This window comes from Dacryopinax primogenitus (genome assembly GCF_000292625.1).
Source record: "Dacryopinax primogenitus strain DJM-731 SS1 chromosome Unknown DACRYscaffold_9, whole genome shotgun sequence".
NCBI lineage: Eukaryota > Fungi > Basidiomycota > Dacrymycetes > Dacrymycetales > Dacrymycetaceae > Dacryopinax > Dacryopinax primogenitus.
In genome coordinates this window covers 1,079,137-1,106,730 of record NW_024467206.1, presented here as the reverse complement: position 1 = coordinate 1,106,730, position 27,594 = coordinate 1,079,137, and the positions used below count along the sequence as shown (strand labels likewise).

At 52.7% G+C, this 27,594-nt stretch overlaps 8 protein-coding genes and 1 non-coding gene across 9 annotated transcripts; 4 read left to right on the top strand and 5 right to left on the bottom strand.

Annotated features, from left to right (window-relative positions):
• Positions 1-343: 343 nt before the first annotated feature.
• Positions 344-3,780, top strand: DACRYDRAFT_94927 (AP-2 adaptor complex subunit alpha). The gene is made up of 10 exons (XM_040777254.1): positions 344-427; positions 479-569; positions 622-761; positions 810-1,003; positions 1,055-1,184; positions 1,235-1,336; positions 1,388-1,496; positions 1,550-2,034; positions 2,087-3,535; positions 3,591-3,780. Exons 1-10 carry the CDS (start codon positions 398-400, stop codon positions 3,675-3,677), a joined length of 2,817 nt encoding a protein of 938 aa, XP_040628902.1. The 5' UTR covers positions 344-397; the 3' UTR covers positions 3,678-3,780.
• Positions 3,781-3,910: 130 nt separating this feature from the next.
• DACRYDRAFT_22406 (uncharacterized protein) lies at positions 3,911-4,881 on the bottom strand. The gene is made up of 4 exons (XM_040772783.1): positions 4,593-4,881; positions 4,389-4,536; positions 4,216-4,338; positions 3,911-4,163 (listed from the first exon to the last, which is right to left on the bottom strand). The coding sequence occupies exons 2-4, from the start codon at positions 4,524-4,526 to the stop codon at positions 4,077-4,079; spliced, it is 348 nt and encodes a 115-aa protein (XP_040628901.1). The 5' UTR covers positions 4,527-4,536; positions 4,593-4,881; the 3' UTR covers positions 3,911-4,076.
• A 5,642-nt stretch (positions 4,882-10,523) lies between these two features.
• DACRYDRAFT_22405 (uncharacterized protein) lies at positions 10,524-11,279 on the bottom strand. Its single transcript, XM_040772782.1, has 2 exons — positions 11,038-11,279; positions 10,524-10,923 (listed from the first exon to the last, which is right to left on the bottom strand). Exons 1-2 carry the CDS (start codon positions 11,187-11,189, stop codon positions 10,899-10,901), a joined length of 177 nt encoding a protein of 58 aa, XP_040628900.1. The 5' UTR covers positions 11,190-11,279; the 3' UTR covers positions 10,524-10,898.
• A 1,440-nt stretch (positions 11,280-12,719) lies between these two features.
• Positions 12,720-14,855, bottom strand: DACRYDRAFT_79693 (uncharacterized protein; the record flags this gene model as incomplete). Its single annotated transcript, XM_040776409.1, has 3 exons — positions 14,558-14,855; positions 14,113-14,508; positions 12,720-14,053 (listed from the first exon to the last, which is right to left on the bottom strand). Exon 3 carries the CDS (start codon positions 13,581-13,583, stop codon positions 12,720-12,722), a length of 864 nt encoding a protein of 287 aa, XP_040628899.1. The 5' UTR covers positions 13,584-14,053; positions 14,113-14,508; positions 14,558-14,855.
• A 554-nt stretch (positions 14,856-15,409) lies between these two features.
• On the top strand, positions 15,410-17,939 carry DACRYDRAFT_79692 (FAD/NADP-binding domain-containing protein; the record flags this gene model as incomplete). The annotated part of the gene is made up of 10 exons (XM_040776408.1): positions 15,410-15,579; positions 15,631-15,889; positions 15,936-16,108; positions 16,156-16,314; positions 16,378-16,450; positions 16,496-16,766; positions 16,847-17,067; positions 17,154-17,284; positions 17,338-17,409; positions 17,469-17,939. 10 exons carry the CDS (start codon positions 15,410-15,412, stop codon positions 17,674-17,676), a joined length of 1,737 nt encoding a protein of 578 aa, XP_040628898.1. The 3' UTR covers positions 17,677-17,939.
• Positions 17,940-18,069: 130 nt separating this feature from the next.
• On the bottom strand, positions 18,070-18,985 carry DACRYDRAFT_22402 (uncharacterized protein). The gene is made up of 3 exons (XM_040772781.1): positions 18,969-18,985; positions 18,804-18,899; positions 18,070-18,753 (listed from the first exon to the last, which is right to left on the bottom strand). The coding sequence occupies exons 2-3, from the start codon at positions 18,894-18,896 to the stop codon at positions 18,241-18,243; spliced, it is 606 nt and encodes a 201-aa protein (XP_040628897.1). The 5' UTR covers positions 18,897-18,899; positions 18,969-18,985; the 3' UTR covers positions 18,070-18,240.
• A 949-nt stretch (positions 18,986-19,934) lies between these two features.
• DACRYDRAFT_22401 (uncharacterized protein) lies at positions 19,935-20,457 on the top strand. The gene is made up of 2 exons (XM_040772780.1): positions 19,935-20,004; positions 20,062-20,457. Exon 2 carries the CDS (start codon positions 20,108-20,110, stop codon positions 20,378-20,380), a length of 273 nt encoding a protein of 90 aa, XP_040628896.1. The 5' UTR covers positions 19,935-20,004; positions 20,062-20,107; the 3' UTR covers positions 20,381-20,457.
• A 484-nt stretch (positions 20,458-20,941) lies between these two features.
• On the top strand, positions 20,942-21,032 carry DACRYDRAFT_t40. The gene has a single exon. It is a non-coding gene; the product is annotated as a tRNA-Ala (tRNA).
• A 187-nt stretch (positions 21,033-21,219) lies between these two features.
• DACRYDRAFT_22400 (uncharacterized protein) lies at positions 21,220-23,011 on the bottom strand. The gene is made up of 7 exons (XM_040772779.1): positions 22,854-23,011; positions 22,785-22,803; positions 22,703-22,734; positions 22,408-22,653; positions 22,090-22,361; positions 21,574-22,042; positions 21,220-21,527 (listed from the first exon to the last, which is right to left on the bottom strand). The coding sequence occupies exons 1-7, from the start codon at positions 22,887-22,889 to the stop codon at positions 21,294-21,296; spliced, it is 1,308 nt and encodes a 435-aa protein (XP_040628895.1). The 5' UTR covers positions 22,890-23,011; the 3' UTR covers positions 21,220-21,293.
• Positions 23,012-27,594: the final 4,583 nt, after the last annotated feature.

Sequence of the window (27,594 nt, the reverse complement as noted above, 5' to 3'; positions counted from 1 at the left end):
GCCGGAGTCGAGTAGCCAATCCTGACCAATGAAGTGACTAGGTGCCGTGAGGTGAACAGGCAATCTTGCACTTGCTGGCCGTGCCGAATATGGTCATGGAATGACGCCACAAAAGTTGCCAGATGGCCATCAGATATGTTGGAACCAACTAGATGGTTGCATGTGTGTCCGTGCTTTTTTCGGCTGTGGACAGAAATAAAAGGCTTGTTGAAAGTGGTTGTTCAATGAGAAGCCGCTGGCAAAAGATTGGCAGCCATCTCGGAGCCGAACTTATTTTATTTAATTCCACGTGGACAATGACCATAGAGCGTGAGCTCACCTTGGCATCGCTCCCGCCCTCATCGTCCGACCTCTCCTCACACGCGTCTCTCCATCCTCACTTTGAGAGCTGCCCATCATGGCGCAGACTATGCGAGGGTTGAACCTTGTGAGTTCACTGCGCTTATTCCAGGTGCAAGCACTGACGAAAGTACTGTAGTTCATCGCCAACATCCGCGCTGCCCGGGTTGGAGAGGCGGAGCGACTGGCCATTAACAAGGAGATGGCGAACATAAGAACAAAGTTCGCAAGTGAGTCACGTACCACATAGCTCAGAAGCGGGTTTTTACTTCATACACATAGGTCCGAACCTTAGTGCATACGATCGCAAGAAGTATGTCGCGAAGATCGCGTTCTGCTTCATCATGGGCTACAAACAGGATCTTGGACACATGGAGGCCATTCAGCTCTTGACGGCTCAGAAATACTCCGAAAAGCAGATTGTGAGTCGTTGCAAGGTGAATTGGATCTGCTCGACTAACACTTACCAGGGGTACTTGGCTGTTACCTTGATGCTCACCGAGAATTCTGACCTCCTTCGACTGGTCGTTAATTCCATCAAAAAGGATCTTGACGACCGATGGGACGTGGTCAACTGCCTTGCGCTTCAGACCATCGCAAATATTGGAGGCGATGAGATGGCTGAGGCGTTGGCACCTGATGTGCACAAATTGATGATCTCACCGTGAGCCACTCGGACCACACACAAGAAAGACGAATCTGACTTTTTCAATAGTACATCAAACAACTTCGTTAAGAAGAAAGCTGCACTTGCTCTTCTTCGTATGTATCGGAAATATCCGCAGGTCATACCTGCGCAGGAATGGGCATTGCGCATCATATCGTTAATGGACGACAGCGACCTTGTGTGTACGCAGTCTCCGTTCCACGTGCATCGCTAAGAACAGGCATATAGGGTGTTGTGGTTGCTGTCACCAGTCTCGTCCTTGCTCTGGCTCAGGATTTCCCGGAAGCATACGAGACATCGTATCAAAAGGCTGTAGATCGATTATACAAGGTACTATCTGCGTTCACGTTGACCCTTCACTGACGCTAACTGAGTGTCTAGCTTGTAGTTGGGCATCAATATGATTCCCGGTTGTATGACTACTATAAAATTCCATCTCCTTGGCTGCAAGTCAAGTTGCTGAAGCTGCTGCAATACTACCCGCCCCCAGGTGCGTAATTACTCGGCGTTGCTCGGTAATCGAGTCGTTGACATCTGGTGCAGAGGATGCTGCACTTCGGCGAATGATGGAGCAAGTCCTCGCAACCCTTCTTGAAATGCAGGAAATTCCTCGAAGCGTCCAGCACAACAACGCGCTTCACGCGGTATTGTTCGAAGCGATCAATACCATCATTCACATCGATGCACGCTCCTCGCTGGCTACGCAGTCCGCACAGCTTCTTGGTCGCTTCTTGTCCTCAAAGGAAACCAACGTCCGTTACCTGGCTCTCAACACGATGGCACATCTTGCAGCCCTAGCCGAGACCCTTGATCCCATCAAGAAACATCAGACCACGATCATCATGAGCTTGCGGGACAAGGATATCAGCGTGCGTAGACGAGCGCTCGATTTACTATACAGCATGTGCGATGTCGACAATGCGGAAATCATTGTTGGGGAGCTTTTAAATTATCTGAAGATTGCCGATTATGGCTTGAGGGAGGAGATGGTGCTCAAGATTGCCATTTGCTGCGAGAAGTTTGCCACGGTAGGCCAAGGACTCCCTCTTCCCGCTATTGATGGCTGATGCTGGCATTTAGGAGTATAAGTGGTATGTTGACACCATACTGGAACTTATCAGCGCGGCCGGCGATTACGTTGGCGATGAAGTTTGGTACCGTGTCATCCAAATTGTCACCAATACCGAGGATCTCCAAGCTTACGCCGCCCATACTTGTTTCAACTACCTGAAGTCGCCGACGTGCCACGAGAGCCTTGTCAAGATTGCGGGTTATATTCTGGGCGAATACGGACATTTGATCGCCAACGAGGCCGGATGTAGCCCATACGAACAGTTCCAGACACTCCACGCCAAATCCAACTTCTGCAACGCCAATACCCGCGCCCTGATTTTGACCACCTACATCAAATGGGTGAACGTCTTCCCCGAGATCAAACCTCAGCTCATGACTGTGTTCGATCGGTACCGACATGTTCTTGATTCGGAACTGCAGCAACGCGCGTGCGAATATCTCGCCTTGGCAGAACGTCCAGAAGACGACGAGTTACTTCAAACCGTCTGGGATGAGATGCCGCCCTTCCCAGAGCGGGAAAGTGCTCTACTGAACCGCCTCGCTAGGAAGCACGGCGACACTGGCGATAAGCGAACATGGGTCGTGGGAGGAAAAGAAGGGATGAAGGATGCTCAGATGATGCGGATGAAGAGCCTGAAGAGAGTGACCACCAGTAGTACAACAACCGCCTCGCCCTCAAGAAATCGGCCGCACGGAGCAGCCACCAGCGTGCCGAATGGAGCAACAGACATTATGGCAGCGTTGGCAGAGCTGGACATGTCAGGAGGCCCATCAGCAAATGGCGAAGAAGCCATACTGCGCAGCCCTGACTTGGACGCGAGGTACCAGAAGCTACTGTTCTCAGACAGCGGCTTGCTATACGATGATGTCCAAATGGGTATATCTCTCAAGTCGGATTATCGAATGTCGCATGGGCGAATGCGCATATTCTTCCACAACAAGCTGCCGACAGCACTTGACTCTCTGACGGCAATAATCAAATCGCCACAGCATGACCATCTCACTTTTGATATACGGCAATTTCCGGTGACCACAGTCCAGTCCAATGAGCATACCATGCTCGAAGTAGAATTCGAATGCAAGGAGTTGTTTACACAGCCACCCACCCTCCACGTTTCATTCCTCACTGGATCTCTGACATCTCTTGTGCTGCGCCTCCCCGTCGTCATTCACAAGTTTTTCGAACCGATCCAGCTGGAACCGCAAGATTTTTACATGAGGTGGCAGAAAATTGGCGGTCCTCCCCGCGAAGCACAGGTATTCTTCCCAATTGCTCTTAAGCGTGGCGATGTGGATACACTTGGACAGCAAGCTACGATCACTGGCGCTAGAATCCGGTGTCTCGAGGGCGTAGATCCGAACCTCGTCAACATGGTTGGTGCCGCTGTTGTTTACACCAGTGCTACTGGGAAGGCGGGGTTCTTGATCCGAGTTGAACCCAGCAGAGAGGAAAAGGTCCGTCACGATCTGATCCACACGTGCTCTTGATTAACAGAACCTGATCTATCAGAAGTGTCGTCTGACTGTCCGATGCACGTCAGACAATTTTGCATTGGCGTTGACGGACTACATTCGAGACTTACTGGCTGCTAAATGATGAGACTTGGAGCTCAAGCGGATTGCACTAATAGTCGGGTTTTGTATATCGGATATCTCTACTGTTCTGAATACTCTACACAAGTTGATACCCATGAATTAGCATTGCTTGTAGGACTTGGGTCTAAATAGTGCTAGCTACACATTGACATCCGTCATTCAGGATCATGACCATAAGAACCTGCTTATGCCCTTGATTGCGGCCAGTCACTTGTTCCTCTTGGGATGAGAGAAAAACAATTCGTTTGTAGATACATCGGCAAAGAGCCAGCCTCATAACACGAAAATACATAATAGGATGTTAAAGCAGTAGAATAAATAAATACAAAGACAATTATTGTATAAGAGTCCTTGTCACTATAATGAACAAAGTGGGATTGGACAAACTGGTCCTAACATTTCAATCGACGGGGCAAGGAGCGCCTCCACAATACGTGATCTCGCCGGAGGGGTCGGACGTCTCCGACTCAAGGTGTTCAAGTCGTTTCTATCATACGATTAAATGAGAAGTCGACAAGTGGAGTGCGAGAGGAGCTCACATATTCCTCGCATTGCCGTCCTCCGCACCACGCATCGGCATGTGGGGCAGATACACTCTCGTGCCGAACAAGGATGGGCGTGGACGGGCCGAACGTATTCGTCTCAGCGAGGGCATCTCGCTTCTATCATGTACATGAGAGCAAAACTTGACAAGTGGAGTAGAAGGGCTTACGTATCCCCCGCAAGGATGACCTCCACACCATGCGTCGGGGGCTGGGGCGTGTTCGTTCCGGGGAAGGATCGGTGTGGCGTTTATGCTCGCAAGCATAAAGGCAAACAAAGCCATAAGAATAGTGGAAACGATTGGCATAGTGTAAAGCTGGAGTGCTGGTAAGTAAAACGCCTGTTATCTTGAGAGCAGACTGTTGAGCATGCCTCCTCTTTATACCTGTCGACCGTGGACGATATCATCCTTTCTGCGGAAATACACACAGGCGCAGGCACTGTCCCGCACTGACTTGACAATGATGAGAGATCCGCAGAGCGTGAATCCCGTGCTCGAGTTGACCTAGGTATAGGATCCCGCGGTACACGCATGCCTAACGGCATGAACAGGGCGCGCGCATGCACGCACTGCAGCATGAAGATTGCAGCATGAAGATGACAGCCAGTGTTGATATCGTTGTATGATATCCGCATCACTCAGACCGCCGCGTATAGTCAATAGCCCAGCGATGTCCGTTCCTGTGGCAATCTGAAACGCCTGCGGAAACCCTCATCAGCGTTTTGCTCGGTTTGGGAATGGACAAACCGACTCCCGGATGTCCCTGAATCAGGAAAATGTGGACATTGGGCCCGGGTATCTGACGGGGCCGATGGATTGCGGACACGTCAGTTGCACTGTTACTTTCTGCGATGCTTTGCTTGCCACGGGCGTGAGTCGGGGTGACTCATAGACAGGCGGACTGCCGGCGCCATGATTGCGGACGTACAGCACTTCATGAGAGAAGTACTAGTGCGAATCCGCACTGGCCGGAGTGACGGTGCCCCCTCCAACGTAAAAGAAGGAGAATCATATTTGCTCTTGAATCAGAGTGTAGACATTATGTTGGCCCTAGAATATTAGTGGTCGTCACAGACCACGTAAGGCGGTCACTGGGTTGACGTGGAACTGATGGTGGCAGTGGTGGCAGCCTCCGAATTCGGATTTGATGGCCTCCACGCGTCAGATTGATCAACTCGACCCCTACAACCATATTCTTGGGATCACCCTGTCTGATCCGTGGGTTGTATGCTCTTATTGTCGAGATCCTACTTTGCCGAAGTGCTGAGGATGCTCGTTAGCGACGGCAAGGTTAAACTGGCTTGGTCGATCGCGAAAGGCTTGATCAATCGTGGGCTTTATCTGTGCTGCTGCCGGAACGCCTGTGCCCCTCGGACCTACCAAGCTGTTCTTTCCGAGGCAAGATGTCTTGCCCTGGTGCTCAACCACAAATAGTATCTCAGCATATGGGATATGGTATGCGCCAGTCGGCTCGCTGTGTTGTCGGTATGTAGTATTGACCGGCACAGCAGGGTTTATACGGCGCTTTTCCTATACATGGTCCATGTGCATCTGCGGCCTTTGGCTTATGTTTTCTATTTTCCCTCTGGCCCGAGATTCGTATAGCATGCCGCGTTTGGTTCGCGCTTGCTTCTTCGGGCCAACTGCGCGCACGAGACTCGATCCCGACTCCTTCCTCTCGGGTCGCGCTCCACGCAGTATCAACAGGAAGCAGGTCTATTTTCTTGTTCTACGGCTCTTTTGGGCGATTTGTGCGACACCGGGACATGGTCGCGTTCCCTGGTCATCGGACCACTGCATGGGGTCAGACTCCTGTTTTCCGGCCGTTCACCCTGTACCGTGGACTTGGGATGTGGTTGTCTTTTCAAGCGAAATACGGCCCCGGGACTCTGCTCTGTTCTTCTCCCGGCTCCCGAGGACCCGTATTCCCCCCTTCCGGTGCTGCAGGCTGCAGCCATCTGCTTGGCTTATGATTGCCTCTTTGGACGAAGTGTGACGGAGATATACCAGTATTCGCAGCAAGAGCTCATCTGGACGCGTGAGGAAACAGGCTTTCGGCTCCCACTTGTTCAGGCTGTGGCTTGTGTCTGACGGCGCGTTTGACTTGTTATTGCCTTCTGGGGAGAAGTGCGATACCGGGGCTTCACACTTCCTCCAGCGGCTGCTCATGATATCGTGTTTGGCTCCCGCTCACTTATTCGGGCCAAGTGTGGCACCGGATTCTGTATCGTGGCGACTCACGTGGATGGGAAGAAAGGGTGCACCTGGTTCCTGGCTTTTCAACTTGCACGCCATGGCAAATGCACATGCCTGGCTTATGCTTCTCCAGCAGCCGCGAGATGAGCGCCCGCGACAATCACCGCCTCAGTCCGAACCTTCGGTATGCGGCTCTACACTAAGCAATGACAGAAAGGGCCGCAATTTCCGGTCTCTCGGGCTTGGCAGGAACTGTTTTGAGCGCTTCATGGGTGCTCGTACCGGGGCTGAGGAAGGCAGACGGCTTGACGGCATCGGTCTATGAGAAAAGCGTCCCTCGTGAGACCTGGTTGTTGCCCATGTGTGGTAGCGAAGAGACTGACAGCTGTCCCTGTTCCTGGTCAGGGTTTGTCTCTTCAGGCTCTTGTACGACTGTTAAAGACGGATTTGAAGATGTCGGCAGTGTGACTCCCGATCCTTTGATGGGGTTGGGTAGATCTGCGGTTCCAGAGCCCCATAGGGTCAAATGTTTACTACTTGGCAGGTCCGTGATGCTGATATTCTTAGATATACGGCACGTGAAGCATCTTTTCTGCGTGAAGGATGGGGGCTGAGATGGGTGGTGAAGCAAGGGGAGTGGCTAGGGCCCACCGATCTGTGATTACACCCTGTGAGGTATGTTGGGTATGTTAGGTATGTATACGAAAGGCGAGGTCGTGTGCCTGGCTGGCGTTTGGCCTTGTACGCTGTGCATAATATCCATTGTTGTATAACACATATGTGGCTTTTGGGCCATTCCCCCGTCGTGTGCCTGACAACAAGGCCAGTTGGTGGTAGGTGAACAAACACCCAATGTGTGGTGCATATCGTCTGTATGTGGAAGTGGCAGTGTCCATGAGAGGCAACACGCTGGATGGGCAAAAGTGTACCAACATTACTTACATTTCTATACACTTTTTTTTTTCTATTACACATCCGTGGCCTGACCGCCGACCACCCAACCAAACAGACTTTTACCTGTTTATGAGGTAAGATATATCATCCTCCAGGACTTCTTTAACCCTGCGTTGCCCTACGTTCTATGCTAGAAGCCCCCCAAGCAACAGAGCTAACCATGTCCCTAGACCCTCTGCCACCCTCCCCGCCGAGCTCGTTACGCACTAGTCCTGCAAAGCTCAGGCGTCTGCGTTCCTTCGGCGCAGGAAGACCAAGTACTGCGCCCAGCTTGGGTGTGCCACCTGTGCCGCCTTTGCCGGTGCTTCTTTCGAGGCCGGGGACGCGCTCGAACGACGAGGCACATCAGTACGTGCACGAGAAGAACGGTCAACGGCTGGTCAGTTTACCGCTCACGCCGCGTGCGAGCCCGTTGAGGGAGACTTGCTTTCCCACCCGGAGTCTTGGCACACAGGATTGGGAGGTACCACCACCCAAGCAGCGCGTTAGAGCAAGAGGGATGGCCACCCATTCAGGGAAGAGCGATATTGTCACCACTTGGACCGCAGACTCCCCCGATGTAGAGGACGTAGACTGGACACTGGAAGGCGTCGAACTATGGAATCTACTACCCACTCCTGTTCCCGTGGTAGCGCCTGTACCCCTACCGGTGGCAAACGAGGTCCGTTTTCCCCCCCTGTTCTGTTCCATCCCCCAAGCTAACGAAACGCAGAGCGTTCTCCACCGACTCTCTCGGATCCGCAGCGCTGGTTCAATTCGTCCATCCTCTGCGCCGTCTCCTTCACCCAGCAATAGCAGTGCGGCGAGCGGACGGCTTTTCCAACGCTCGAGGGAGGATATGCATATGGTGCAGAAGGGACCGGGAACTGCTTTCCCTGGGTCAGGATCAGGCGCTTGGACCGCTGGGAAGGTCGTTATCCGGAAGGGAGGCAGGGAGGTTCTGATGGAGGTTGTCGATAAGGTGTGTTCTACCCCCTGCTTCTACATCATCCCCTCTTTGCTACTCTTTCCCTTGTCCTGAAGAACAGCTACTAACACTTGCTTGCAGAGCGCAGACCCCCTCCCAACACGTCAGCTGAAGCTACATAGCCTTCCCAGCACCTCTGTGCGAACGGTACATCGTTCCCTCTTCAGCAAGCCGCACATAATCGCTATCTATCCACCGCTTGCCGTTGCCACAAACGCTCCGTCTCCCACTTATCCATCTCCCACCACTCCCACTCCGTCCAGCCCGATATCCCCCTTCTCCAATCAACCGATCTACATCGCGTTCACCCACCCTTCCCCCGCGTCTACGTTTCTTGCACTCTGTAGGGCGTTGACGAAGCCCGAGCTGAGGGGTTTGAGCGTACCGGGAGCGAGGGAAGCCGGGGGTTTGTGGAGGTCTTGCAGAAAGGTCGGGTTTCAGTTGCTGGGTGTTGAGCTCCCTCAACTTGGTTCAACCTCGAGTGGGAAGGGACAACCTGCACCTGAGATGCAGGCGCAGGTGGCACCACAGGACGTAAGAGTCCTTGTGACGGTTAATGAGGGCCCTTGTGCGCTCCTGGCTGGACCTTGGCCGAGCGCGGTGGTGCTGGATATGGGGGACGTGCCGAGAGTGGAGCGGTTAGGGTTGGAGGTGTTCGCTCGCTCCAGGGAGGAGGGTGGAAAGAAAGACCGCGAAAGGGAGAACGCGGGAGACAAGCTCTGGGGAAAGGACAAAAGCAGGGAGAAGGAGAAGGACACCGAAATATTTTGGTGGAAAGACGAGAGGTGGGCTTGTGTAGGGAGGGTGGAGCTTTCCGGCGTGGGGAGAAATAGGTGGGTCGAAGAACGGTGGGCTTTGGAGGGCCCTACAAATGGAAGTGGGTCAGTGAGGGCCAGAGTGAGGATAGACGATGTGCATGTTCTCCCTTGGATCGAGTATGCGCCTTTACATGAAGTACGTCCTCCGCCTCCTGGCATTCACGTCCATCAAAGCTGACGACATGATGTACGCAGTACCTCTCCCACCCGCAAACTTCCCTCCCCGACCTCTTCCTCCGCCTTCGACCTCTCCCCGGGCTCAACACCCTTACCCAAGACACCCTTGGCCCGCTAGGCTGCGCGTCAGGCAAGGTATGGCGCGACTTGGCACGTGCCGTGCGATCTGAAGTTACCAACTGCTCGCCGAGCCACACGGGCGCCCTGTTCAGGAGCAACAACGGCCTGCTTGGTGCTGTCGCTGCGGCATTCCGTACCGTTGGTTCAGGATGGCTGCACGATGCGGTGGGAGGCGTTGTGAGGGATGTGGTGAAGGAAGGAAGGGGCCTGGAGGGAGGGAGAGAATTTGTAAAAGAGGATAAGGAGAGGGTGGCGCTCTGGGCGGGGAAAATGTGGGAGGGCATCTTGAAAGCGGAAGAAGGCTGCCCAGGGTGAGTTTCTCTTGCCTTTGCCCGATCGGGTTGGGATATTTGTCCTACTTGGCCCTTCTGGGCCTGAAAATCAAGACCTTGTTTCTTTTTCTTCATTTCTGCATGATTTTGAACAATGCTGACATTGACCGTTCCCCAGCGAGATCCGCCACTTCCTCTCGATTGTGCGTACTTCCATCTCGTCCAAGTTCGGCGATACCGAGCCCGCATTGGAACTAAAGATCGTTGCTTTCTTCGTCCTTTTCGCCTTTCTGCTAAAAGGTGTTGGCAGCCCTGTTCAGTTTGGAATTGTCGATGCCCCATTAGAGGACGGTGTTCGGGAGATGCTCATGCTCTTGGGTAAAATGGTCCATGGGCTGTCGCTCTTCAACTCTGTACGTGCGATCTTGTCTCTGGGCATGATAACTATACTTATATGCGTGCAGGAGTTCAAAGAAGAGAAATTGCAACCGCTGAACTCGTTCCTCTCGACGCACCACGACTCTGCGAGAGCCTTCCTCACCGCTATCTCCTCGTCATCCACACCCAAGCCCCTGCCCTACTCTCCTGCCCTCGCACACACAGGCGATTCTCTTGCCGCGCTCGAACGTACCCTTTCGCCTTTGCATGGTCAGTCAGTCCCCATTCCTGCCCGGCCACGCGACCTTCCAAGGGAATACGCGCTCCTTGCTGCAACAATTACCGCTGCTGCTCGGGATCGGATGAGCGACCCACCCGTGACACCATCAGCCCTTACCGCTGGTGTTCCTTTACATCGGCCCGCTACATCAGAGTCCGTTACGGGGATTATATGTCCACCAGCAGGAGCGGGTGCAGCGGCTAAACCTCCCCCTCCGGAATGGGAGATGCTCAAATCTCGTTGTCTTGCCGTGCAGAGGCAGATCGATGCGCGCTCGCGCAAGGTCGCCAAGGAGTCGAGACGCGGGACGAGTGCCAGTGGCACTGGACGCCCAATCACTCCTGGGACGAGTGAAGGACCGCCCAGGAGCGCTGGAGGGGGTTATCATCTACCCACACGGCTAGGCGGAGGGGGATATGATGAGAACGTCCCTCCTGTCCAGCGGTCCTCCGCTGAGGACCGAGAAGGTGTTGCCTTGAGTCTCAGCATCCCCGCTTCCGGTGCCTCGCAAGACTCTCAATCAAAGCTCCCAGCAACGATGGTAAGTGTCCCCAGGGAGGGAGGGCGCGTGCTCGTCCCTATCGAGAACCGCTCGCCTGGCCTGTCCCCTGTTCACCGCGTTTTGTTCGAAAAGCACGCTCACCTGCCGCTGCAGGGTGATGCTGGGATTTCACCTGGCGGGAAGAGGTCGAAGAAAGAGGCGGTGGTGGAGCCGGAGGACCCGCCGCCTAGGCGGAGGCACAAGACTGAGCCATCCTGCCCGGTAACGACCACCCCCGTGAAGACCACTCTGCGAGGAGCGTTCATGTTCGCTGGAATTGGGGAGCTCGAGCCGGCTGACCCAGCGGATGTCTCAGTACCCGACCCCCAGGCTCAAGCGCAGGAAGTCAAGAAGCGGCCAAGCAGGGGGTTCTTGAGTCGCTTGACTGGACGTGGGTGACCAGTTCCCTTGTATTTCTTCTTTCTGTTGTTAAGACGTGTGAAACGCCCCGCCGGTGTCGGGTGTAAAACTAGTCGCTGCGATTGTATACTACACTGGCTTTGATTGTTTTGGCAGGATTGGTATCCTGCCTTTGGGCATATCTGTAGACTTTGCTGTTGTTGTACTGTTCTCGCGTAATGATGATATTTTTGTACATACTTAAACTCAACTGATAAGAGATGGGTGTGCAATAAAGGCACAATAGACAATAGTAACATAGACAAATGAGAACCAGCATGTCAGTCCAAACAGTTCAACGACAGTTCGACAAAAGACAAAAGAATACTACAAGCTCCACAAAACAGTGAGCCCGAATAGCGTGCTATCTTGGACCAGTCTTGTGAGGGAATGGTGAGGGTGATATGGGAAGAGGGTCAACAGTCCCGATAACATCGACAATCGACAGTGCTCAGCATGTCGCAAGAGTTGGTACAGGAGAATCGGAAGGGGTGGTAGGAGGGGTGCTGTAGTCGACCAGTATCAAGGTCGAATCACATGAAGGAGGGTGGGTGACGTAAACCAGAAGGCGGCAGTGTGATGGACACCTGATCGCGTCAGAACGTTAATCCACAATAGATCAGAGAGCCCCACCTGCAGTATCCAAGTCTCATAGTACTTAGAGAAGACCTGTGCCGATTTCCATCTGGGTGTGCAAGTGTTGGAGCCGCAGCACTCCCGGATAGACCTGTGGAGAAGAAGGCTGCGCTTGGGGTGGGAGGGGATCGCAGAGCACGGGTGAGACTGTCACTAGCAGCAGTAGGAGCAGCAGTGCGGGGGAAGGCATGCTGTTCTACGTGGTCGTCTCAGTCTCGCCGCACTGGAGTCACTTATTACAGCTTTTCATTATAGTCATTGTCCATAAGCATGGTGATGGTGCAGCCAGAGTGGGAGGACGATCAGGAGACCAAAAGTTGATCGGGGAGGACAGAGGATGGCCAGATTCAGTACTATGAGTTTGCTCCGGCGTAGGGATTGGAGGGATCGACCGGCCGAAAAGAATACCGGATACCAGGCAGTAGGGTTGTATGCAGTTTGGAAAGAAGAGGAGAAGCGACAGGAAAACGGATTTCCTTGTCCGTGCATATGCGGAATCAGGAAGAACTGCAACGTTGCAACAAAGAGTCAAACAGGAGAAACCAAATTTTACTTCCCGTGATCCCCGAAAGCAGCCAAGAACTCCTGACCACGCAGCATGCGACCATTTCTGCGATTCGGATCCGAGTACTGTACGTGCCATGTTAGGTGCGCACGTCACCTGTCACCACCACTGTCAGCTGCGCAAAATTTCCTTGTGTCACCGCCTCGAGATAGCTTTGCGCACTTATCCGGGAGTGTGTATGTACATGGCATGATATCTAGTCATGAAGCACTATATCTGCAAACATCTCTTCAAGCGCATTTCCGTACTCCTCAGCTGCCATTGCTGCATCGACCTGGGTAAAACCCAATTCTGCCTCGTCATCTTCTGGGAGTCGGACTGATTCAGGCAGTTCATCACTGGCTCCTGGAAGGATCTTCCGATACAGTTCTTCATTCACAAAGGGGAGCTCATCAAGCCTGGCAAGCATTGCTGGTGAGGTGAGGCAGTCATAGGACAGAGTGATGTCATCAACTCCGGTATTGCAGATCTGCCATGCATTCAAGACTCGCTCGGGTGTGTTGCATGCTTTGTGTGCTTCCAGGAGCCATCGGACCGTGCGATCACGAAGGGTCCCAAGAGTGACATCGAGTTTGATAGTTTCTGGGGCAATCCAACCATGCTTGAGTTGCTCTTGAGTCTCCTGGATCACATCATCAAGTGCAGCCTTTCGGATGATTGCTTTAAGAGGACGTTGCATGCCAGTGTCTGCAGGCTGAATAACACCAGTGCAGCCACCCGGTACATAGAGCAATCCGATCCATGGAAAATGGGTATGCATCCACTGCCTGAGCTCTTTTGATCGGTGAACAGCCCATGCATCGATGATCCAAATGCATCGTGCTTCAAGTGCACGCCCATTGCGATGATTGGCAGCTCGAAAGTATGGTGCAAGGAGTTTGTGGACATATTCATGAATTGTTGGGTGTGTCGACCAATATGTGCCTCGAGAGAGTGAGAAGAGATGTCCAGCTTCGAGTGCTTCATACATCTCCTCGGACTGTAGTTCACCACCAAATGGCAAACAGACAGAGTGGACGCCAGCCGAGACCGACTGGAATGGAAGGAGGGTGCCACCCATTGAGAGACCGGTAACCACAGTACATGCTCGCTTCTCATCCTTGCCAAGGATAGCAACTTACTTTGAGCCTCGCTCCTCATATGTGACGGGGCTGAACTGAAGCTGAAGCTGCATCTGATCGGAGTTGACGATACAGTCCTTTGCGACCTTTGTTGCTCGGATTCGCCAGGCACAGTGGAGCGCAAGCTCATAGCATTGCTCCTTGTAGTTGACTGGAAGCTTCTGAGCTGCTTGAGTACCTTGTCGAAGCGTCCAGTTGAGCTGAAAGTGAAGAAAGCGACGGGCGAAGTTGAGGCCAGCATTGAAGCATAGACCAGAATGACGGAGCTTTCGTTGAAACACCTCAGGATGATCTTCTGACAGATGTGCAATAATGATCCCCTGACAGGTGGAGAGGTTTAGGAGATACCAGCAGCACGGAGCTGAAGGAGCTGCAACTTGATTCGCTCGACAGTATCAAGGCAACCATCCTGAATAGACGGCAGTGAGCACAGTGTTATGAAGCCCAAGCAGAGGGAGAACTGCTCACCAGTACACCATTTGGACCCGCGGCATTGTAGACCTGCCTTGGTCCCATCTGCACATGAGCCCGGACTTGGTCTGTCCAGTCTTTGCCAGGTACAATCCACCGTCGGACAGTTCCTGGATGCAGAGCAGGATTGCCAGCAAACACTCGAGGATTCTTCTTTCTGAGCTCATTGACAATAGCAGAAGGGCTCCACCCAACCACCTTTGTCACGGCATTGATCTGGTCCCACACAAACGGCTCAAACCAGTTCATGTTTTTGGCTGCTTGACCGGACTTGGATTTTCTGAAAGGTCGTGATATCTCAGCCTTCTGGATAGCTGTGACCATGGTGAAGGTAGCTTGAGACTCGTCATTATTTGGGCTATCAGGATCACTGATCACAATTATGTCCCGCTTCTATTTTCATAGTGAGATCTTTGTGAAATGTGCTAGACAAAGTGCGCACCTTTCTAAGCTTGGTTCCACCCGGACTGCGCTCTCCAGCAAGAATCTCCTGCTCTTTCTGGTCCTCTCTATGCCTCTGCTGATCCCTCCTCTTCCTCTCCCTCAACAACTCCCTTGCCCTGGACCGTCCCCTTGCTCCCTGCATCTGCATCTCCACTCTGACACGCTCACCCCATCTGCTACCATTCTTGCACCGCTCTGAGCTCGGAATTCTTCTCTGCTGGCAGTAGACATATAAGCAAGGAGGCCGCCAGGTGCATATCCGTCTCGTACAAAAGCATTCTGAAGAGCCTGAGGATGAGCCATGGTTGTAGTCTGCGCACTGTCACCAACAATGACCGGAGCTGCGCAGACGACGACGAAAAGTTTTACTTCCGTGGAAGCAATTTCCCACAAGGGTCTGCGCACCTAACATGGCACGTAAGTAGGCGCAGCACCAGAACCGCTCAACAAAACACAGAAAATTACGGAAGTCCCCGATCAAAGACAATCAGGGGAGCGGGACATGGATAAAAGCAGAATTTGAAGGGAATGGTCGAGGAACAGCGAAGTTCGAATGGCTATTTTGGGCGGGTCACATTCCGCCGGCCCGAAAGGGATCCGATCCTTCCGCCGCGGATGCCGGCCCAGCGTGGTTTGCGGACATCTTCGGTATTTTACAGCTTCCAGCGATGGTATTCCCCAGTGCATGACGGCACCGATGGCGACGGAGCACGGTCCGACGATGGAAAACGCCCACAAGACGATGAGCTCGCGTCCGCTGCTTTGGTAGGGGTCTTGGCACTCGGTTCTCCAGGATGCAGTATATGGCTTGCACGTCGACTAGTAGCTCCACTAGCAAGAACAGGAACGCATGCCAGACCCGTCCGAGATAGTAGGCATCATTGGCGCCGGAGCTGCAGGGCTCATCACTGCGCATACATTGGTCAAAGACGGCTTCCCTGTGCAGGTCCTCACACGAGACCGGACACCAGGTGGGGTTTGGGCTGCAGAGCGCATATACCCAGGTTTGGAGATCAACAAGTGCGTGCTGTTTCTTGGCCCTACGTTTTCCAGCTGGACTAACAGGCTTAGTGTCCATGGAGAGTTCAGATTCTCCGCTCTGGGTATGCCACCTCCTAGTACGGGGTCAGGCCGATTAGGGGGCGAAGACCTGAACGCATATATGAAGGCCTATGCGCACAATTTCCTTCACGGATGCATCCGATACGGTGTCGAAGTAGAGGATGTGAGCGAAAATCCAGACGGGGAGGGATATATCCTCAGCACCAGAGACCTGAAGAACGGGAAGAAGGAACAATTGAGGTTCCGGAGAGTCGTCCTCTGTACTGGAGTATGCCAGGTTTTCTGATCCTTTCGCTGTACTGACGACGGAATAGGGATGTAGTGCACCCCATATACCTCCTGAGATCTCTCCAACTGCTGCTAAGAACATGGGGTTCAAAGGGCCCGTGTTGCACAGCCAAGAGTTCGGAAAGCAGAAGGAGGATGTCCTCGCTGCATGCGAGGCTGTTCAAGCAGTCATCGTAGGAGGGGGCAAGTCAGCCCAAGAGTACGTCCTCCAAGGAATAGCAGGCTGAGAAGCTGACAACCAAGTAGTATCGCCGCCTATCTTGCGAATCACGGCACGAAAGTTCTTGTCATCTTCGAGAGTACAGATGCGGTCCTCGCGTGTCCCGTCCCCTGGCCAGACTTCATCCGACGCAGCAGAGTCCTCAGCATCATGTCGCCCAGCAGGCAGTTGCCATCCCTGCTCGAGTGAGTCGCATCGCCGCCGTTTCAATAGCTACTTTGGCATCGCTTGAGCTCACGGACAACCAGACAGTTCTTGCACAAGACGCGGCTAGGGGCCAAGATCGTTCATGGATTTTGGGCCATAGTGTCCTTTCTGTCCGTGAGTGATCTCCACTCACAATATCTGCCCACCTGATCAACTCAGTTCTTTGCCCTAAGCATTCCACCCGACTCCCCGCTCCGTCGCTCTCATTCCATCTTCTGGTCCATCCGGACGAATGATGAGGGCATTCCTTCGCCTACCCGATTCCACAGCCTGGTGAACAAAGGCGCTATCTCCCTCATCTCACCTGCGCGGGCGATCGGGTTCTGCAGCGACCGTCGGTCCGTTCGGCTCGCCGACGGAAGAGCGATACCGGCGGGGGCGGTGATTCTAGCAACAGGATATGGCCCGAGTTGGGGGGGACTGCTAAGTGGTATGTCTGTTCGTCACAGTGATACAATCATGATCGTGAAGAAGGATGTGATGTGATGGTGATATTGACCCTGGAAACAGTGCAGACAATGAAGAACGTCGGTCTCGAACGACACCCTCCCACTGTTCCTGAAATGCATTTCCATAATCTGAACTATGCTTCGCTCGCTAGTGAATTCAACCCTACGGAGCCGGGACGGAACCCGCATGACACAGAGGGACAATGGGCATCGGCGTTGTATAGGGGAATTGCTCCCGTGCAGAACCTGGCCAAAAGAGACTTCGCAGTCAATGGAGCCATTGTTCGTCCAACTCTGTTTCCGTGGATTCCCGTACGCTGATTGCTGATTCCTGAAACTCTGAAACTCTCTACGTGTTTTCATTACAGTTCACGACGAACAATGGGTATGTATTCGAAACCGTTGCACACTGGATCTCTTCCTACTTTTTGGGGGATCCGCTCCGGCTCCCCCCAACGATCGACGAGGCGAGGATGGAGACGGAAAAAAATGCGGCTTGGTGAGGTTTTCAGCTTCTGGAAAATTATCGTGCTCCAACGGCCGTTGTTTCAGGATGAGGAAACGTCACCCGGGTATGCTTGGGTGGGCCAACGAAAGCTACGCGGCAAGCATTGCCTTCTGGAAGTACGTGATGGAGACTAGTACTGTACCCTTGACGAACTCTGATGAGCATGCATTTGCAGCTGGCCACAGGCTATGGATGAACTGCTGGAAGATATGGACCTCCCGGCGAACCGAAGCGGCGGCCATTGGCTCACGTGGCCATTCAGAGTCATCGACCTGAAAGAGATTGCAAATCTGACAGAGGAGCGGTGTGCGAAACGCTCCCTGGACCCTGCTTCGTCGCCTCGTGGCATGGGCTGTTCTCCCAGCGCTGTGGAATGTGTCTAGACTGTCGGGGTGCCCTTCACTGCTCTATTCAGGTGCGATTGACTAATTCTCTTCTTCCCGGCGGGCGCTTGCCGGTTCTTGTAATACCTCACAAGAAGGCGGACCCTGACACCTCTCGGCATTTGGCCCAAACTGGCCACTTGGTTTCCAGATGAAACTGCCCTTTGTCTACACAAATTGTTGTCTCGGCGTGTTCCTGCTGAATCCTTTGTTTCTTCTCAATAATTTCACTCAATGTTACACCAAAATTTCACATTGTCGCTATACGTAACAACAATCCAGTTTTGGGTCAATTCATGCAAGGGCAGCTTATCAGGGCTCGCGTCCTTTTACTCCCGTTATGCCGACCGGAAATCGGCGCGAGGGTACCTGCAGAATTACGGAAACCAGTCCATTAAACATGAGGTGTATTAAAGCTCCGCTCGGATGCGTCTTTGTAGAGTAACTGTCATGCTGTACAAACTGCGAATAGTAGAGTATTAGAGCACGTGAGGCAGTTCTGCCGAAACAACATCCGAAGGCGCTGATGACGAAATCCTGTGTGCATTTCGATCATCGTCGTCGTTAGAGTCCACGGTTCGCGAGGATGAATCGCAAAGTCGCATCCATTACCCGCTGAGCGAAACCAAGGAAATGGGCGCCATTCTGCAAGTTCCCAAGCCACTCCAGCATAGCGACGAGGTACTTCATTTTGGTGTCTATGATCGCATCTTCATCATCCATCATCTTCTTGAGCCATAACTCCTGCGTTACTTGCATACGGACGCATTCCTGGCAGTCTTCCGGCATACTGAGGAAAGCGTCGTCCATTTTCTTCTCCATGTCGTCCCGTAGAAGGTCGACAGGGCGTGGCCTTGGCAGCCTACCAAGCAACTCGAGTGGTGCTTTCGGTCGAGCATGGTGAAAGGGAGGGGGAGCCGGGCGTTGGCGATCAAGGTAACCGTTCTCGCCTTTGAGTGCAACACTGCCAGACCCGGTGGGAGGAAAGTACTGGAAGGGCGGCTCGGGAACACCAGGTATTGGTCGAAAGGTCATGAATGGAGACACGTATGCAGCATCGCGGAGACCAGCTCCAGGCTTGAAAGGGGTCAACAAGACAAGGCAGGAGAGCGACGAAAAACAAATACCTGCTTCATTGAACCACCGAAAACGGCCATGCTTTTGGTGGCTCGTAGAGCCCGGGGGTCTGCGGTAGAAGCGTATCTTGGGTTGAAAGCCATTTTCTGTAAAGAGGCATCATCGTCAGTGCTCATGGTCGACTTGGTGTAAGATGTCATCAAGACAAGACTCACAGTATTTGTAAGATAACCAATAGGGTAGACGCTAGCGAGGTGGGGCGAGCACTGCTGGATGGCTATGATGTATAGCAGTCAGGGGCATCTTTATAGTCTAGCCCCTAGCAGGCCAGTCACCATAAGGTACCTGTGGTGTCGAGCCGAAGGTCCAAACCCGGTCTGGCGCCCTGTTAGGTTCCGTTTATTTGTGACGCCGGAGTGAACGCATGAATAAGTGGATCCAGTTCCAACGAGTGGGGAGGCATCTTCTCATGGCTAGCTCCGGGGTATGTCATACGCCTGAAGTCGAATTAGCGTGGTGGGAGAACAAAACCGTGAAGTGAACCCTTCCAGATTGGGATTCTCACCGAGACGCGGACGCAACACGAGAGAACGTGATGATGCCCCTGACATTGGTCTGTCTGCTACTTATCTCCCTCTAAGTCCATTTGGGGCTGTAAGACGGCAGAAGCATTGTCTGAAACAGCTTCTCTCATCAGGGTCTCGCCATTGAAGACGCTTCCGGTTGCTAGCTGGTCATGAACGCGTGGTTAATTGTGCGAGGAGAGCAGACAATTATGTCCAAATCTCGATCCGAAATGGAAGCTGCACGAGACGCCTTGGACAGAAAGGCTTTCAAAAGAACTGATAACGCATATGGTCGTCCTTCGGCGAGGTAAAATTGTTTGTTCGTTACTCATAGAACAGTCATTTAGAAGTGATTCTTTGAGTGTGTCCCGTCGGCATTCCTTTAGGGTTCGGTCTTCCTTCCGCACATCATGAAGATCGCCTCACACCGTCGGATATCAATGTTGCCAAATTATTGTATCCAGGACTTTTTCTAGATGCTCTTGCCAGCACTCGGACCTTCAGCCGACAAGACCCTTGTTTGGACAATACAAGCTCGGGATGAATTGTAGAGTTTGGTAACTCTTGTGAATTGTGAGCGGGTCACACACCACATCTATCGCTTTGATGGACGAATGGTCAGCTGGCTGCTGCATGCGAGTGCATCGGAAGGGTTAAGATGGAGGCATGTCATCGGAGTTCGATACTGGGAGAGACATGTTAGCCGATATGCGCACACGAGGATGCAGCGTGGCGAACGCACCTGCGGCGACGATGTATGTTCGGGGCATCGAGGAACAGTTTTGCCAATGTGTCACGTGGAGCTGATGCGGCGACGAATCAAGACAGCTGAGCTCGGGGATATGCTAAATCAACTCGTTTTGCCTATCGTCCAGACATGTTCGACGGCAACATGCCACAAGCAGCATCTCTCCGAGATCCGTATGGGCCACATCTTGTGCAGGTACCTGGGCATCAGCTGCGCATTTAGAGAGGCGACAGAAGAGTACACAGGCGCATGTAAGGCAGCCACTCTCGGCGATAGAAGCATCGCAATCACAATACCCGTTAGTCACTTCTGAATATACACCAGGAATTGCGTGCGTTGTGGCGGGTGAGAGGTTGTCTTCGGATACAGGGAAAGTCGGGGTTCGGAGTTCGTCCCAGGTCCTAAGTATTCTGGTAGCCTCAAGAAGGGAAATCGAGCAAAAGAGGGAGATCTAAGCAACTTGGGATGATTGAGAAGACAGGTCCACAGTTCGAGTACAGCGCCTACTAAAACTTCATCAATGCCAACACGTGCCGCCTCCCACATTTATCTGGTCCCAGATATCGCAGATCAACCAGTATCCGAACCTGCCATCTTTGATCATTCCGAAGCGCCTTTACCATGTGGGCCAGCGCCTCTCGAAGAAAGGGAAATCCGGGGCGTTGATTCGCTATCAGCGCATTAAAGATGCCATGCATGGGGCTTGGCTCTCCGTGTAATTGGGCAGCAAAGAGTTGACGTAGAGAGAACAGAGGTAAGAACGGCGTCAGGGATGTCCCACCAAGAGGCGGAAACGGACCGGATGCTTTCGGGGTTTTGTGGTGGCAGAAAAGAACGTTATTAAAAAATCAAAAATGGAGCCATCAAAACAATTGGGCGTCTAGCTCAGTGGTAGTAGCGCTCGCTTTGCATTGCCTACGCAATGAAATTGCGAGAGGTCATGAGTTCGACCCTCATGTCGTCCATCGAGAATTGGTCTTTTTCTTTCGTTTAACTTCTTTTCCCTCGACGTGTTACAACATCGGATGGCCCTCATAACAACTGGACTCCTAAAACATTGAGGGCTGTTCACCGGAAGTGACTTATACCCCTCGAATGACTGCATGCTTTGTGAAGAACTTCACTTGATAGCTTTGATTTGATATTTTTATACATGACAGCCCCAATGTCGCTCTCAGTGGCCTCTTCCCCACTTGACAAACTCTTCCCTGCACTGCATCTCCACGTCACACCTGGTACGGCGGAGGCTCCGTTGGCGCACTCCATCTCGGCAGCGCAACGTGCGCAGTATCGGTCGCAATGCCGACCGGTACGAGAAATATGGGTTTATCGGCAAGCGCCTCGTCTGGTAAGTCGACGAGTTGTGCGAACATGAGCAATTCGCGCACGTAAGACTCGGGGTCTTCGGTTGACGAGGTCATCATGAATCCCGTCGTTTGGATCATGACGGATATACCGTACTGAATAGCATCAGCGTGTGAGGGTGAGGTGGGAAAGAGAGCTCACGATGACAGATAAGGAAGGGAAGAAATAGTGCGGTGCGAGCCCCTCATCGACAGGAATGAACCCTTTCCATACTCGCATGTTCTCGCAAGAAGTTTCCCGTGCTCTTTCAATGACTGCGTCTACCACTCGACGCGAGCAGTTATTTGACAGGTCACTGACGACGTCGTATCTCGCGGGTGCGACAGTACGAACGTTCCGCTGTAGCCAGACGGATATCGCCTCTGCTGACGACAGCAAATCTAGCGCCTGTGGATCAGACGACGAAAGCGACAGAATAAACTTGATGCTCTCTCCTCGAGAATATACTAGGGGGCGTGACAGCGACAGTACACACTGGACCTGAACATTTCGCTGGCCAAAGATGATGCCGGATATCGTATTAGTGAACTTTTGATACAGGTCTTCCTCATGCTCTGCGGTCACTTGGACGGGTCGCGTCCGTGGCAGGAAGTGGAATGTCTGGTATAGGCTAATACGAGTAAGTCAGTATGGTAGGGCAGAAGCGAGACCACATACGTTTTATCGGCAAACCACTTGCTGGTCGGCACTTTGACTTGGCATCGGTACTGGATCGCCTGAGGCCCAAGACCGGGGTCGCCATCTGTATTATTGAAACTCGGTGGTAATTTAATAGCTGTCGGTCCTTGTGTGCAATATTCAGGAAGTGTAAATGAGAACGGTAGAACACATTTTTTCATGTTGGAATCAAAGCGACCAGACGAAAACGGTTTCTTCCAACGCAGGAAGTAGAGTTCGTCACCGACGAACGTCTTCACAAAGCCTACAATCTGCGCGAGCTCAGCGGGTTCATGTGCGGCAAACAGTTAGGCACACCTCGACCACAAGACCTTTGGCCATGTGTGCATATTGCATATCCAATTCAACACTACCCTCCACCGCAGTTCCAGCATGGAAAATCTGGTGTCCATGCCCACACGTGCCCCAGATGCCTGTTAGCGTCAAGCTGAGCCATTCGCCATTGGGAAGGTTGACAGTCGACGACTCGGCGAGGATCGTGGGGAAGTCTTGTGGTGAGAGCAAAATCTCCTCCGTCTCAGCATATAGGGTAATGAAGTCTGTCTATGCTTTAGGTTAGCACATTTCCGATTAGAAGCGAAGTTGGACTCACATATGTACCAATATCAAATCGGTCACCCCTTGCTACTCTGCCATCAGTCTCGCTTCCAAAAGCGGCGCTGAGAAGAACATACGTGGATTCGTACCAATGATCTGCATTCTATCGTCAGAGTAACCCCTTCATGATGTCAAATCGAACTCACATCATTCTCATGCGACCGGCTAGGGGTGCTGGGCATCCTCCCACTGCCTCATGAATGTACGACCAACAACGAAGGTGAGGCGACGACCAGCGAGCGCGAGAACCGACAAACGCAGCGATGTTTACTGTTGGGCTTAACGGTGTGTAGGTGACAGCAATATGTTCTGCGTCAACGACCAACGGGTATGTACCTTGGGTATTCACAACAGTAGACGAGAGGATACAATCGCGAAGCTCGTCTCTGAATGTTCACATAAGCAAGAAAGACCCTAGCCGTGCGATATCTTCCCACACATACATTACTACTTTCGTATGGAACGTTCATCACAGACTAATGCACTAGAAATACAGCGTGTGGAGATGTGGTGCAAGTATAACATTAATCTTCCCATCTGTTGGGAGTCGCTGGCCTCGAGTTGCGGAAAGGAGTGTTGGTACCAGACCCATGTCTCGACGAGGTACCAAAGAATCTTGGCCGGGAAGGAGCGGCCCAGTCATTGAATGGCGTGGTGGGCCGTGACCTCCAGTCAGGCACCGACAGACCATCTCTACTGTGATTTCGTCCACTACCACCCCAGCCCGGTGCCGGGCTCACTGCTCGGCTGTGTGGCAGGCTGTCACCACCACTTTCTCGAACGGGATTCTCCTCGCTGTACCGGTCCAGAGTTTCAACCACGGACGCAGTGATTGTTTCTAGATCGCGGATCTCTTGCAAGGTTAGAGGACCGCGTTCTCGTTGCGTCGATGCTGCGTCGTCATCATCGAAGACCGATTCGCGATCACTATCGCGATCCATTTCTAGATCGTCATCATCGTAGCTGGCGTTTCTCGCAGGTGCTCGGCGTGGTGGACGTCGCGAAGCAAATGAATCGTGTCCGTCGTGTCGCATTTTACGCAAACCAACGTGGATACCCTCGTAGACGCGGAGTAAGGAGGAATCGAGAGATGACTTCAATCGATGGATAGTGTCCAGGGTTTCGAGATCGCCAACTATAGGTAGGAAGTCATCACACTTAAGGCCATGGGGCAGAGGCCGGACACGATGGGCCCCGATCAAGAGGTAGGCAAGTGGATCCAGCCGCGTTGTCTGTCGCAGGTACGTCATCGCATTCTTGTCGCCCTGTGTTAGATTCTGGCTCTTCTCCGCAAAGGCATACAGCCCATGAACATCAGCTCGGTTGTCAATATCATCAATTGACCACTGGTGGTCTTCCATTGTTTGGAGGATGGCTTTCGAAACCTTGGGTCCATTGACACTCTGCGGATGGATCATAGTGGTCTGAATGAAACATCAGTCATGCATATACTACGGCACGAAAAATCTCACCAGATCATGTACCGTACGGAACACTTCCTTCCCCGGCCGGCGGACAGCAAAGTTGGGTTGCGAGGCCACTGCAACGAGTGCGGACAATAATGCGATGTCATTCGCGTTCTCATTCAGCTTTGACGTCGATGGATCTTCCATCCAAGCAGCCCGCATCCTGTCTGAGCTAGAGGGGGCACCTGAGACAGCCAAAATACCAGCTCGCTCGAGGTGCATACGTAGATGGTCTCGAAGTCTCGTAATGTCGAGGAGCGTTGCCTTGTGCAGGAAGTTCTCGTTCACAAATTGATTGGCTTGAGCATACTGACGACTTGATTGCAGCTTGTGCCATTCCTGATATGCAAACAATGCCGCCAGCACATCTGATTTGAAGTTACTGGGGCTCCAAGAATTCTTGACAGCGAGAGATTCGTTCTTTTTCATCAAAGGGGCAACGAAAACTTCCCTGCTCGACAACAGTGCTGCGAGCGTTAGGGCGGGTTCCAGGCATCGGAAGAAGCTGCCGAACATGCAAAGCTTGCCGAGTTTCGTATCCACAGGTATATGGAGAAGAACTCTGCCTAGAGCAGTCAGCTCTCGCTCATCATCAAGGGCTCCAAGCAGTTGCAAACTATTCATGGCAGCGGACACCCGATGTTCAGGAGGAGGTTCGATTGTCTCTTCTAAAATTTGTTCTGTGGTGATCCCAGGGAAATTCAGCGCTTTGACACGCATGACGACGCCACTCAGATCGGTACGCAGCATTTCCACGACATTGTACTTGTGCAGCTTCGCCACCCGTGCCTTCGACATGACACCATAGTACTCTCCTGGTCGATGACGACCAGCTCGGCCAGCTCGTTGATTCAAGCTACTGTGACCCACCCAAGCACTGACAAGACTCGACAACAGGCGATCGGGATCGTAACGATCCTCCTTCACACGACCCGCATCGACTACATAGACCACATCGGGAATAGTCACACTAGTTTCAGCGATGTTGGTTGACAAGATAATGCGACGTACTCCCGGCGGCGCGGGATCGAAAATCTTTTCCTGTTCTGCTATCGGGACGCTCGAGTGCAGGACATGGATTTCGAACTTTTTCTCATTGCTGAAGTCGATGTTGAGCAGCGGGAATCGGAATCGGTCGGTGAGGATATCGCGAACTCTGCTGATTTCGGGCCATCCAGGTAAGAAGGCAAGTACATGTCCGTCGTCGCTTTTTTGGATGACAAAAGCAATGATCAGCGCTACGAGAGGGAACGGGATGTCGGGCAAGTCGTTTGGATTCGGATTTGACGGAGAAAGAGGAACTCGATCACTCATCACAGCACTTAGAGGGGATCCAATTTCCTTGCCAATGTAATCCCCCACAATCTTCTCGTTCCAGACCCAGCCGCCGTCCTGATGACCTTGAGCAGCACCTGCTCGCCCGATCTCCTTCAAGACGTCATCCAAGAAATGCTTTTCGACCGCGAAGCTTCGACCAGGGATCTCAACCACAGGGGCAAGGGCTCCAGTGTTTTCGTCCGCGAAGTACTGAGTGAAAAGACTAGGGTCGATAGTTGCGCTCATGAGAATGACCTTGAGCTCTTCGCCCATCTTGCGCCGCTCGTGCATCAGCCGCTTGATTACTGCCAGAGTCAGATCGGTGTCGACATCCCGGTCGTGAACCTCGTCTACGATGACATGGGTATATTCTGCCAATCGGGTGCCATTAGCCTGCAGAGCAGACTGCATCATCTTGAGGAACACTCCGGTGGTCACGAAGGTGACACTGCCCCAAAGCTCGGGTCTCTTCGCCTCGAATCGAACCGCGTAGCCGATATTTTGTCCCACAATTTCATTCCGCTCGCGAGCAATGCGCTGAGCGACCGAGACGGCCGCTAGTCGTCGTGGTTGCGTGCAGATGATGTTGCATCTCGACCCTTCGCCGCGGTCGATCCATTCGTCAAGGATCAGCTGGGGGATTTGCGTCGTTTTGCCAGAACCGGTCGCAGCCATGCATATAACGACCCCATTCTTATGCAGGATCTCTAGGAGCTGCCCAGACTGCCTGAAAACAGGTAACGACGCGCGAACTTCGCGCATCTTGACGACCCCCGTCTCTGTCGAATTCCGGTAAGCGCGCAACTGGGCTTTCATACGGGCTGACTTTGAGTGATGATATTGATCACTCGGGAATAGCGCTAGTTGCTGTTTCAGCGCAGTCTCCGGGTCTAGAGGAGTATTGGCTTGTGACGGTTCCTTTGATGGCTGAGACGCATCCTCCATCATCCAATCGTTCGCATCGCCCTGCGGTGCCGACTCCATAGGAATTGGGGATCCATCTCGCCTTGCAGAGTCTGGCCGATGTCGCCACAGATCCATGTTCGTGATTCTGTGCCATAGGTTGTCCAACATAGCCTGCATCTGAAAACTGATGTTGCCAACTGTGATCTCCGGGGCGAGGTTCACAGGCCTGTCACTGGGCACGTGCTTGTACTGCGTGTAGAATTTGTTCCACAGGTCAGGGTCGCACTCTGCCAGGTATTTCGTGATGTCAAGGTACGCGTTCTCTTCCGCATTCTTCTTGCTCGGTCCGATACCAACACCAAGCCTCCGGCCATCGATGACCAGGGTAGCGTACCATGGACCGTTACCCTTTTGTGTGTACTGTAACTCCGGACGCGCAAAGCGGAACATGGTGCAGTAATACTCGATGAACTGTCGCGCACGGGGAGACTCTACGACGGTCCCGTCATCCATGGTTACACAGCCGTTGTCGACCTCAGGCGCCATCTTAGGCATGTTGTCTTGTACCTGGGCTGGGACACCTCGATCGACCTGCATATGTTCCGATCGGTCAATGATGAACACTGGTACACTTAGATAAAGGGCTTACCACACCAGTTCGCAATACTTGCAGCCATGCGCTCAAGTACGCAAGCCTCAACGCCTCCTTCTTATTCATGTTATCCCCAACTCCTTCTATAGTTCCAATGGGCTTTCCCTCCTTATCTTGTTCATCCCCCATGTGAACTTTACACAACGCTCGCCAGGCTTTTCCATACGAGGTATGCGAATCTTCAACCTTGATCTTGCGCGGTCGGACAAAGTTCGAGAGTGGCCCTTTGGGCTCACTGAGGATATTAGACCATGTCTTGATCATCCGCGGCTCGACGGGCTGGAAGGGGAAGGAAGTTGTGATCCTATCATAAGTCCAGAAAGAATCGTTGGCTCGTTCTGAAGCCTTCGATACTACTTTCACAGCTTCAGAGGCAGGAGCACGGGGTGGAGGCATCACCGGCTGTCCTACAGGTTTGCCCTTGTCGTCCACCTGAGTGCAATATTAGACTCGTTCACACATAGGGAGAATCATGCGCGCACCAATTGGTAAGTTAGGATCTGCAGCCACAGGTGCATATTCGCATTCCTATCCGCCTGCTTCCTC

Bases quoted from the DNA above. Each gene is read 5' to 3' on its own strand.
- DACRYDRAFT_94927 (XM_040777254.1), top strand. From the start codon at position 398: ATGGCGCAGACTATGCGAGGGTTGAACCTT. The intron at 570-621 runs GTGAGTCACGTA...TCATACACATAG, and splicing joins CATAAGAACAAAGTTCGCAA to GTCCGAACCTTAGTGCATAC. The intron at 2,035-2,086 runs GTAGGCCAAGGA...GCTGGCATTTAG, and splicing joins GCTGCGAGAAGTTTGCCACG to GAGTATAAGTGGTATGTTGA.
- DACRYDRAFT_22406 (XM_040772783.1), bottom strand. From the start codon at position 4,526: ATGCCAATCGTTTCCACTATTCTTATGGCTTTGTTTGCCTTTATGCTT. The intron at 4,339-4,388 runs GTAAGCCCTTCT...TGTACATGATAG, and splicing joins GTCATCCTTGCGGGGGATAC to AAGCGAGATGCCCTCGCTGA. The intron at 4,164-4,215 runs GTGAGCTCCTCT...ATCGTATGATAG, and splicing joins GACGGCAATGCGAGGAATAT to AAACGACTTGAACACCTTGA.
- DACRYDRAFT_22405 (XM_040772782.1), bottom strand. From the start codon at position 11,189: ATGAACGCTCCTCGCAGAGTGGTCTTCACGGGGGTGGTCGTTACCGGG. The intron at 10,924-11,037 runs CTGCAGCGGCAG...GGGGACACTTAC, and splicing joins GGTGAAATCCCAGCATCACC to CATCGTTGCTGGGAGCTTTG.
- DACRYDRAFT_22402 (XM_040772781.1), bottom strand. From the start codon at position 18,896: ATGGCTTTCAACCCAAGATACGCTTCTACCGCAGACCCCCGGGCTCTA. The intron at 18,754-18,803 runs GTATTTGTTTTT...ACCCCTTTCAAG, and splicing joins TCGGTGGTTCAATGAAGCAG to CCTGGAGCTGGTCTCCGCGA.
- DACRYDRAFT_22401 (XM_040772780.1), top strand. From the start codon at position 20,108: ATGTGTCACGTGGAGCTGATGCGGCGACGAATCAAGACAGCTGAGCTC.
- DACRYDRAFT_22400 (XM_040772779.1), bottom strand. From the start codon at position 22,889: ATGCCCAGCACCCCTAGCCGGTCGCATGAGAATGAT. The intron at 22,654-22,702 runs GTGAGTCCAACT...CCTAAAGCATAG, and splicing joins GATTTGATATTGGTACATAT to ACAGACTTCATTACCCTATA. The intron at 22,043-22,089 runs GTATGTGGTCTC...TACTCGTATTAG, and splicing joins AAGTGGTTTGCCGATAAAAC to CCTATACCAGACATTCCACT.